The sequence below is a fragment of the Ruditapes philippinarum genome, unplaced genomic scaffold (genome assembly GCF_026571515.1).
Source record: "Ruditapes philippinarum isolate M1 unplaced genomic scaffold, ASM2657151v2 ctg812_1_1_1_1, whole genome shotgun sequence".
Lineage (NCBI taxonomy): Eukaryota > Metazoa > Mollusca > Bivalvia > Venerida > Veneridae > Ruditapes > Ruditapes philippinarum.
In genome coordinates this window covers 335,337-347,141 of record NW_026862783.1, presented here as the reverse complement: position 1 = coordinate 347,141, position 11,805 = coordinate 335,337, and the positions used below count along the sequence as shown (strand labels likewise).

At 31.9% G+C, this 11,805-nt stretch overlaps 1 protein-coding gene across 1 annotated transcript in view; it reads right to left on the bottom strand.

Moving 5' to 3' along the window:
• Window positions 1-9,240, bottom strand: part of LOC132720189 (eukaryotic translation initiation factor 3 subunit B-like) — a 30,611-nt gene extending 21,371 nt beyond the window's left edge. The window contains exons 1-11 of the mRNA XM_060704230.1: window positions 9,058-9,240; window positions 5,963-6,158; window positions 5,215-5,334; window positions 4,495-4,552; window positions 4,143-4,286; window positions 2,836-2,993; window positions 2,432-2,569; window positions 2,100-2,166; window positions 1,555-1,601; window positions 702-942; window positions 34-106 (exon numbers count right to left, since the gene is read on the bottom strand). Coding sequence (XP_060560213.1) covers window positions 34-106; window positions 702-942; window positions 1,555-1,601; window positions 2,100-2,166; window positions 2,432-2,569; window positions 2,836-2,993; window positions 4,143-4,286; window positions 4,495-4,552; window positions 5,215-5,334; window positions 5,963-6,158; window positions 9,058-9,199 — 1,384 coding nt within the window. The 5' untranslated portion in view covers window positions 9,200-9,240. The remainder of the gene's footprint in view (window positions 1-33; window positions 107-701; window positions 943-1,554; window positions 1,602-2,099; window positions 2,167-2,431; window positions 2,570-2,835; window positions 2,994-4,142; window positions 4,287-4,494; window positions 4,553-5,214; window positions 5,335-5,962; window positions 6,159-9,057) is intronic.
• Window positions 9,241-11,805: the final 2,565 nt, after the last annotated feature.

Genomic DNA, 11,805 nt, shown 5'->3' with positions numbered 1-11,805 from the left:
AAAAATGTTATAATAACTACTATTGTGTAATACCTTTACATTCCACTTTGTCAACAGGGATCTGTTTCTCACGAATTCTGAACAACTCAAAATTGAAGTAAATACCCTGAAAATATTAAAGTTACAAAATTCATACCAATAATAATGATACACAAGCTTCATCAGTTAGATTGACCAATAAAAAGAGCCGTTTTTGGTCACACATTAATATTAACTGTAAACAATATACAATGACTTTAATATGCATCATCAACAAAAAGTTGAATAATTAAACAGATTCTCTGCAGAAGAATAGAGAAATCTTACTGACAACAGCATCACAGCTGTTTTTACTCAATGAAAGATGCAGACATGTCAATATCTATTGGCAAATTGAACAAAATCAAATAAATGCAAAGACATAAATTTTTCAGACTATGAAAAAGAAAATGGTGCAGGTTTACAGGAAAACATCTGCCAATCTAATCTGTAAAATGGTCTTTTTCTTCAATTACTTAACAAAAATATCAAGACACATATTTAGATGTATATCTTAAATGAAGTTTGACACCCTAATAAGCATACACACATATACACACACACAATTACAAAATTGTGACACTTCATTAAGGGCTCCAAATCAGTCAAATCTCTGTATGCTTAATTCTGTCAGCTATTAAACAATTAGTTAGCAATTCATTTCTGTTATATAAAAGACATACACTGTATTTCCACTGTCCTGTATCTTCTGCCTTCTTTGCCTTGGAGTACCTGTCTACTTTGACACAAAGGAAGTCTCCATTCTTCTGCCAATGCATACGGCAGTCCGCAACATTAAACAAATTACGTACACACATCTCTGTACGTGCAGGCATGGAGATTATAGTTACACGAGCTGGGATGTTATTTTGCTCAGGTACCCAGTAAGCTAAATAATTATCCGACGGACTCCATGAAAAATCTCTACAAAAAGACAAAACAAAATATTATTGCCTGTTATGAAAAAATATTTAACAAGAATTATAAGGATATAGTATTCAGATTTAAGAACAGGTTTTGTCTCATGTAGTCATGATTTTAGCTATCTGACTTTCAGAAACTCTAGCCAGTTAATTACATCATAATACTGTTACCCAAATATAATTAACAGTGCACATTTTTTAATGAAATTCAATACATATCTTAAATAAGTAAGACAAATGTTTATTTTCAGATGTGTTTCAATTCTTACATTTCTTATATTTCCAAAAAAGGTACCTCAATAAAGAACCTCATTTTTTTTTAATTGCAAGTCTGTCGACTAAGGTGTAATACTAAAATCATTTTATAAAGTATATGTATCATTTGAAATTCACATTCACTTAGGTGTTCAGACAAATGAACAGGTTTTGTCTCATACAGCTGAGATTTTTGGACTCAACTTTCAGAAACTCTAGCCATTTATTGACATCATTACACAGTTTTGTTAACCCTTTAGTCTGGTAGTTAACATCATATCATCAAGCTTTTCAATTTAAAATACTTAAGTACTGAACAAAAAATAAAATAAAACTGCAATAGCAGACAATATCTTACCGTATTCCATCAATTTTCAAGCTTTTATTGTCCAACAATCTAAATGTCTGCAAATATACAAATATTCTCAATATATTGACAGTGATTTTCCTACTTATATAACAGACTCCGAATAAAGGCCTCTTCCCAATCGAAATTTTCTTTAAAATCATGCAGTTTTTTCCAAAAATCTGAACTTAAACCAGCTTTTTCATTTCCCAAATCAGCAATTTTAGTGATAATTTTTCCCAAAATCAAGAGGCTTAGGCCTCATCCCAATTAAGAGAGAAAAATCACTGATTGAATACTGACAAACAAACTTAGCTTATAATATAATATATATTATACTAAACAATCAAAACATGCCTAAAGTAAGTTATTTACAGACAGACCTAGGAGAAAATACTTTTAGAGCAAAGTTCTCAGATAACACAAATAATTGCTCTTGCATAACAAGTAATAAATCTATTTCTCTCCACAAATGTGGATTTAATTAAATTCACTACCCCCCCCCCCCCAATAAATTTGTTTAGGTGAAAAATAGAAGAATTATTTTCATTACTCACAGCTGTTTCATATACACTAAGGGTATCTGGTGCTAATCTGGCAAAGAATTTTCCATCATTACTCCATCTGAAATAACAAACAATTCAGAATTATCTTAATGTTCATTTAACTCAACATCTGATAGATCTATTACATTTTCATAAATTCAACCTTTTAGAAATCAAACTTAAATAATAATCGTTGTCTTTTCAAATCAATTATTGAACTAAAATACCTCACTTCAATCAACTGCAAAGTCACTGCCCCCACCCTCCCGCAGAACAGTCATCAAATAATTTGTACAGTTTTTCAAAAATAATTAGTATATAAACTAAAATGTTAATCTACTTACTTAAATATAGGCCAAGTAGCCTGAGCATGAGTTTCACAATTGAAGCCTCGTTTTCGCTGTCCCGTCCTTATATCAAATATAACTATACTCTGAGGTTCATCTGACTTTACTTGTACAGGACTAAAAGTTATCAAAAACCTGAAAAGAAAAATACAAATAGAACATATTTAGGATTTTCACATTATATTCAATATTTTATTTCACAATTTTAAAGCATGTTTCAGGTTCTTCTCATTTTCTTCTTCAAACAAACATAAGATGACAAGTGTGTTACTGTCTTATAAAAGTAAATCGTAAAACACAATCAAATACAAACAGTTTCTCTTTTAAGCAGTCAATCGAGCATAACATGTCATCTTAGAAAAGAAATGGAACATTGACAGCACTGATTTAATGTAGCATACCTTTCACATGGTGAGAAATCTATAAGCTGTACACCAGGATGACTAAATCTCATAATCTGATCAAACTTGGGCCCTCCCCACAGAGCTATACCTTTCTGATGAAGAGTAGCCAAATATGTACCTTGTGGTGACCATCGTACATAAGTTTCTGTCCAACGCTAAAAACAAATCATGAGCACATTTCAATCTATTGTGCAATAAAAGTCTGAAATCCAAGAATTTCTTTTACAAATTTTTAAGATGTTAAACATTTTAAGATGTTAAACAAAGTATACCTGAAGACGACTTTTGAGTCGAAACGTTATAAAATAAATTAATAAATAATAAATAAAATGATTACATTTTTAAATTGAAACTGGAATTGATTTCTATATTCAAACTTTCATTAAGATCTTACTCGACATTTATCTTTGGAAAACCACCTTTTTATTTAAATTAGCAGATGTCTAATTTCTTTTCTATAAACTTTTTGAAAACCTTTTTAAATGCGTGTGGTTAAGATCACACATAACACAGGCTTCGCGAAAGTTGCCGGACCGTCGGACATGTCCGGCAAAAATCAGGCCGGTCCGATATTTTTTTTCGGACTTCCGGACCTTATGTCCGGTACGAATACCGGGATATATCCAAGACCGAGTTTTCTCCCTTGAATAAAAAAATGTAAAACGAGTTTTGATTCGCCGTTTCATTATAAGTGTCCGATACATACGACTGTCAATAACCAAAATGTCGGTGTTACTACATTATTACGCTGGCGCTACGCCCGGCAAAAATCGTAAACTATCCAATGAAGAAAAAAAAGCGAAACAAAAGGAATACGAGTCCAGGCGCCCGCCGAGAAAATTTGTGGGTAAATGGAAAAATGGCCGCTTTGATCATGAATGTTTTGATTTCCAAACAGAGTCCATCCACAGGTGCTTGAAACAAACTTTTTAAAGTTTTATATGGGCTATATACTATATATCTTTATATACATATATAGACTGGTTATGTAAAATATTTGAATATATGTGACTAGCGCCTGTGAGTCCATCAATCTGGATAAACTAATGTTTTATTTAAGGGAATAAAATTGTGTTGCAAATCTTTAAAAGTTGTTATGTCTTTAAAAAAAACACCAAGGTATTACCATATACATATATTTGGGGGAAAAAATTCGGTCAGACAAAAGTTCTTTCGGTCAGACAAGAATTGAAAGTTTGTCTGACCGAATGTCAGGCAAATTTTTCAGCAGTTTCGCGAAGCCTGCATAACATGTATGTTGCTTTAAATTGATAAAGTTTACAAAAGGATAGTATTTATCTTACCGCCCTCTCCTCCACTTTAGTTGGTTCTCTTACAGAACTAAGATGCACTGTATTCTGAAAGATGGCGGTCTTTTCTCCACCCTCGTATATAACACTGTAATTATCAAAACAATCTGGATCTTGTAGCCAATATCGAAGATTTCCCTGAAAAATAATGTTACAAGAATACAAGGTTTATTCACTATGAATTAAATTTATATGTCCCCAATGCTTTAATATTGAAAGAAAACCTCACCTTATAAAATTAAATGCTTGAAATAAAGGATTACTATAATGTACTTACCATTATATGAACAAACAAACACATATTAAATATGTTTGTTTTAAAGCAATGAATTAATAGTCGACTCACCAGATCTTTATATGGTTTGGCTTGTGGAGGCTCCCAGTCATCGGGTACATGTTCAAACCTAAAATGCATGTCATAAGCTTTTGTTTACTCTCAGATCATTATGTTTTCAATAGTTTCTGTGATAAACACAATGTTTTATTTTTAAACTCAGGGCTTTTTTTCTTCTATAGCAGGGGCCGTTATTGGGCTGCTTCCCAAAAGAAAAATTCTTTAAAATCATGCAGTTTTCCCAAAAAATTGAATTTACATCAAGTTTTTTCTTCCCCTTTTGTAAATATACTGTGTAATTTTTCCCCAAATTTAAGGGGAGGGCTTCTTCCCCAACCTGTGCAAAAAAAGCCTTGAAAAAACGATATATTTCCCTTAAAATTTGTTTAGAAAAATATCAAGCACCCAGAATTTATTAAGGTTATGTCCCAATTATCTAAAATGTATTTAAAAAGAGATGCTTTCATTTAAATATAAATGCTCCTATCCTAAATATGATAAAAGTTACAAATTATGATATTTTCGGAATTTAGAAAATTTGACACACATTTTAATTGATAACATGCTTACAACTTCGTTAATCATGAAATTATTCAGGGTGAAATGAAGGTAATTTCCTTTAATTTTTTTTTTAAATGTTATATTTGGTAAAATTAAATCTTCTTGTGCCTTCTTGTATTACCACACAATTATGATGCATTACAATGAAGATGATAAAGGAAAAAAAATTACTTGTCATAATCAGAGAAAAGGTTGACAGCAAAAGTATGAGCCTTGTCCAACTTGTAACCATTTGTACTCTTTACAGCATCCACTGCACTTTGTGGATTAGAGTATTCAATGAACAGATACCTAAAAGATGAAAATACATGTATGACAACTTCTGTTGATATATGAAAATTAGGAATTTCTTTTTATTATTCATTTTACTTCATAATAATAGAAATACATTTTCAATGTTTAATTGCTAAGGCAAGGTATATTTTCTAATCAATGTTTCAAAATACTAAGTGGAACTCATTTTGAAGCTTGATATTTATTATCATTATTGCATCAAGGCCACGCGATTGGCACATATTTTTTTGAAGATCCCGTATTTTAATTTAGTCAATGCACCCAGTCGCGCATCAATGCACGCAGTCGCGCATCAGACATTCTTTTCAACTTAATTCAGTTAATCTTCTATCTTGAATGCTTCTGCCATGTTTGTTTTCACTCGCAGAAATGACTAAAATTCGTACTTAATCACTAAAAGCAGCCAGCCAGGTCATTTCGAGTGTGTATTGACGGCTTGATCTATCACTTTATTAATATTTGTCAATGTTTTATTGTTATAATTTTTTTTATTATTTTCCGTTGTTGAGCAGACAATGTTCGGTAAATGAATGTCCCCCACATTTTTTCAAATTCCCTACATTTTTTAGTAGTGTGGGACAACTTACATTAATTAACATCAAATCGTATTAAAGTATGATCTTACCCTTTAGTTTTCTCATCTGGTCCCATAGGATAGAAGTCATTGACAATTTTACCAAACTTTTCATAAATTTTTTTAACAACATTCTGTAATTTTGGCAGACGTTCTTGTCCAACTACTGGAATATTATCAACAATTATCACATTGTCAATACTGTCTGTATCCTTTGGCTTATTCTTCAATAAATCTCCAAGAAGCTCTGTAAATTAAAATAGGTATAACAATAATTCTTGACAGTCAAAGTAAAGCATAATGATTAAAACTATATGGGAGTATAGCAGGGGATATACTTCCCTGCAATGAGATAACCAATTTTATTTTATATATTGACCAGTCAATTTTGTAAATCTCTCAAATAATTTATAAGGAAAAAAAAGTAATGATGCAGACACGAATATTTTCATTTCCTACTTGGTAATGTGTTAGCCACTGCTGACAACACAAGGTGGTTTTAGGAAAACAAATATCCAAATTTCATACATTTTCCCACAAAATTGTTTCGAAAATATTCCTACAGTACTTTAAAAATTAATGTTTATCTTTTTTGTGTGGATTTTAGGGTTTCTTAATCGGACAAAAATCATAATCGATCATCGAAAATAATCGAACAACCCTTTTCGATCAATCATCGATTATATAATCGAAACATTAACAATAACAAAGTAAATATGTACAATGTTCATATCATGCTTTAATATTTATAAGAATTCCATTTCCATGCATGTAACCACCACTTTATCAACTGAAATAAATAAGTTTAAAGATATACTATGCTCATCCTTGAATAAAATATTTTTATCAAATAAATTCATTAAAATCTATGAAATTATTATGTGTCACTTTTCAAAAAAGCAATGAATAAACTATGTATGGGAACAAGTTAAGTTGGTCCTTTCTTTACAAAACTGCCATTTTTTTAATGACACTAAATATTGATATTGCAACCACCTTTAGTGTGTAGAATAATTTTATAACATATCTTCTTTGTGTGACAGTGAGGTCAAAACATATTTACTTTATATTTACAAAAGACTGTGTAGTATTCTTTGTGTGACAGTGAGGTCAAAACATATTTACTTTATATAAATTTACAAAAGACTGTGTAGCAATTTTAAATGTTTTCTAATGTCAAATTTGAGCAAAGTATACCTTTAAACTGGCATGCCTCACTGTCAACTATTAACTCCATGGTCACCAGTATACTTTCATATTCAATTGAATGAAAATTATTGTTTCAACCAAAACTGGCTTTAATTTAGTGTTTTTATAATACAGTGAGTCACATAAGTAACAGCAAGAAAATAAATTACCGATAATCGATTATTAAACTTTGCAATCGATCATCGCTGATCGGTTCTATTAACAATCAATTTTCGATTATACTCGATCATCGTTTAATCCCTAGTGGATTTTATAACAATTATGGTCATATCTTGACAGTCAGTCCAGCTGATACCTCCTAATCAGCAAGGAATTTAAGATTTTGAATTTACTATCCCAAATTCCAGTTTTGAATTTATTTTACTATATATTTAACTTAATTTTCTTAAAATTTTCACTGGCCCGAACTAATTTTCACTGGCAATGGGCCACCGGGCCAGTGCTAAATTCGATGACAGAAACAGTTTTCCTGGATAAAAGTAACTGCCAACTTCAGAAGACAAAGACCGTAAGACTCAATGTCTGCAAACAATTGAAACAGAGAAGTTTTTCCTCTACCAAGGATCGAACAAACGACCCCTGGATTACATCAGAACTAAACAATAGGGACAATACATAATATAGCATATAAACCCCCTCCCCCCAAACACATCCTAGCTATGGTTTTATATTCACTGTGGGATAAAAAACACACCCAACCCAGTCTATTATATCAGACGCTATGTGCTTGTTACAGTTTATGATGGTCAAGCCAGATGTCTTATAGATATTGCTCATAAACACATTTAGCAATATAACAATTTTAAAAACGTTTAATAACTTGCCTTTCAAGCTTCAATCAAAAGTTTACCAAATATTCTTTCAATTTCATGCTCAATCATCAATAGTTTGTTTCATTTTTTTAATAAAGTCCTCTATTAAATGCTTGCAGTCAATTAACCTACCTGATTTTGCATACTTTTATCAGCTGTATAATTAATTTGATGGAATATGGTTGTGTTATATTGTTCTGTAAATTTCTTTAGTGGAACAGGCTACAAGTTACGAGCATTTTCAATATAACAATGCTTTTCCAAGAAGTAACAAGAGCGATCAGTAATCACATGTGTCGCCTCATGATGCCAATTTCATGTTGGGACAAGTTTTGTGACAGACGGACAGACAGTGCACAACTAGACTTGGTACTGATCATTCCTGTAAAGTTTGGATAAAATTGCACCAGTTGTTTCTGAGGAGTAGTCCGGACAAGCTTTTGTGTATCTGGCAACACACAGAAAAAAAACACCTTTTTATCAAAGGGCCATAACTCGGCCAAAAATCATTCAACCGGAAAACCCGTGCAATATGCGCAAGGACTTGAGCTACAGATCAATCCTTTAAAGTTTCATTGAAATTGCATTAGTGGTATAAGAGAAGTAGTCCGGACAAACTTTAAAAATAAAAATTATTAAAGGGCCATAACTCTTACAAAAATCATTGAACCGGAAAATGCTGACAATATGCACAACTAGACTTAGCACTGATCATTCCTGTAAAGTTTGGATGAAATTGCACCAGTAGTTTATGAGGAGTAGTGTGGACAAGTTTTGTGACGGACGGACGGACAGACAGACGACGGAGAAGTGATCCCTATATGTCGCCACTAGGCCGTAGAGGCGACACAAAAATCCCAAAGCAACATCATAGTAGGACTACTCCCCACCTACACTCAAAAATGATAAAGAAAACGAGTAATACCAATTATAATAACTACCACTCGTTAAACATTTGTTCAACCATTTAAATTTCAAGGGCCAAGCTTATTTAAGAAAAGAAGGATATAAAGCTTTGAAAATTTCAGAATATCAACTAAATTGATTTGCACTTGCAGCATGCCCAGCGAAGCCGGCAAATCATTCAGCCATATTGGGGCGGCAAAATGTACTTTAAAGATAGACCTTCGTCGGAAATATCATCAACAAAGTCTTCTGGATCACTGAAGTCTGGTTCATCCTCATCATCATAGTCTATGTGATTTTCTACCGAAGATTCTGATCTTTTTTGTCTACGGGATTCTCTTTCCCCCTTTTCAGCCGCCATCTTGAAAACCTCGTGGACGTTTTATGGTACGGTGAGTAAGTCATTTTCGTCGTGGATAATTTATCCCGCTAAAGAGGCCCGACAATGAATCTCACAATAACCTGTGACTGACAAATATTTTTTCCTATTATGTTATGTTTTTATAATATGATCAGACACATTTTTTCTTAATCTGAACTAAAGCAAAATATTATGTTATAGAACTGACACCGGGTCAAACATAATAGTTTTAGAATTTATATTACCACCCGCTGAGCCGATACCCTGTGCCTTCTCAACGACGTGCACGTACCGAGAGAAAGTAAAGGCATTTCTAGTACAATTGAGCAGCGAAATAATACTATTTATTTTACAAAACAATCCAGTGTATCAATATTTTATGAACTATGAATAAAACATTGACAGTAAAGAATGAAAACCATGAATAGATTTTGAAGATATATATTTTTTTACCTGAAATTAGAACAAATCCAGCACGCAGCATGCCTCCAGATTCATGCCAATTTTCATGAAAAATTTGAAAATGTATTTGAATGTGTAATATTGTGAAGTAACCAATAGGAAGCAATTTACACATTATTAATGGCCCTTACAAACCACTTAAATTACCAAAAAGTGGTCAAAATATGCATAAATAGCCTTACTGCGTTAGTATAAACGCAGTAGAAATATAGTTGTAAATACTGAAAAATCAGTCATTAATCGCACATAATATATAAAATATTACTTGAATCTTGAAACTTTTTACTTTTCCTTACATTTTAGTACATTTTTCTCAAGTTTGTTTTTATTGAAATAGTTTGACTCATCTGGAGGCATGTACAGAAAGATGAAAAAAGTATTCGTGATTTGGCGGCCATATTGGATTTTTTGTCTTTTACATACATGACTTCAAACTTGATTTTAACATTAACTGAAAGAGTAAACTAACTTTCTTTAAATCTGCTGATTGCAGGCTGCGGATTATATATATTTTTTGTTATGCCTAATTTGAAAGGCTTCATGCAATGCTTAACCACTGGCCCAAATCAACTTAGTTTGATTCATGTGGAATGTTTTGTATGTGTTAGCTTGTTAAGTTTAAGATAGGGGTATTATTACTAAGTGGGAAATTGTTGAAGCTTAATTATAACAAAATACAGGTGTAAGGGTATGTCACACTGACACAGGGTAGATAATGACTACAACTTCTGGCCTACATTGTAGGTTTCTCAAATTTATTGGAAATATAGAAAAAGCATAATTTTACATAAATACATAATTAGAATACAAGTTGAATTAAAAAAAAATACATAAAATACAACAATACAACAACTGAGCAATGTAAATAAGAATTATTCCGAGTAAATGAATGAAATGAAAAGAATCTTACCAAACTTACTCTCAATCAAGAATGAAATAACTTAATAATAATATATTTCCTCCAAAAAAATCTATTGAATAAACAAATAGAATTAATATATTAAGTAGAATTTAGAATATCTATACTCGTAAGAGAACAAGAGCCATGTTAACATGGCCATCCCACAGACACTTGGGGTTTGGAGCTCAAAACGCCTTTAAAATCCAAATAAAATGCATATTTGTCAATGCCAGCACATGTACTGATCATATATATCAAAAAAACTTAATATAAGCCGTTTTGAAAAAAAAATATCATATTTCAACGTCTATAATGTATCCCCCGGCGGGGGATAATAAGACGAGGTGATCCAGAGAAAAATATTCGGAGAAATTTGGAAGAAAAGAAATGTTAATAACTAATGTAAAACCTCTTAAATCCCTTTCATTCAACGTACAACGATTGGACATACAAAAAACAGTTCACAAAATTGCACGTTATACGAACATAGTTGAATTGTCTCGGACGTATCCGTGAGTTTTTGCTAATAAGCGTACGTTACAGAACCATCCGCTACAATACAATTATAGCAGACGATAACAGGCGCCACGGAAACAAACGACAATCAACGCATGCGCGGACACTAAGTATAATTTTTCCCGCGTCTAATTAAACAAACAGTGCACGGCAAAATGAACACTGGCCACATAACGTAACAAATAAATAGATCCGTAACAAGTATATATCATTTTGGTAGGCGGCAAATATTTTATTATAGAAATAATATTCTAATAAATTCTAATAAAAAAAAAACTGCTAGGAAATATTTCGTAACTATGCTTTACATACATATTACATTCGTTTTAAATAAAATTATCAGTTTTACCACGGATTTATATTGTAATATAAATCCGTGGTTTTACATACATCTACATCGTACGTCTGCGCAATCATGGCAATCACACTTGATTATAACTCGACGGGATTACATACAATTACGTAATAATATATACATTAAGTTATATACTTAATGCATTGTATGCAGTTGTATCAATATATACATTACCGTCTACCACGGATCCACATCCGTGTGCATACCTAAAAGGGCGATAAAAATGGTTTTCTAGTAACAAGATCGTAATATTTCAATTATCCCTGGAGGGCCTCAAAAGCTTAAGTCATTGATAAAAATCAATTTTATTCTAAATGATTCATATTATATACATCATCTATTTTTTCTCTGCTTGGGTACTGTAGTATTAAC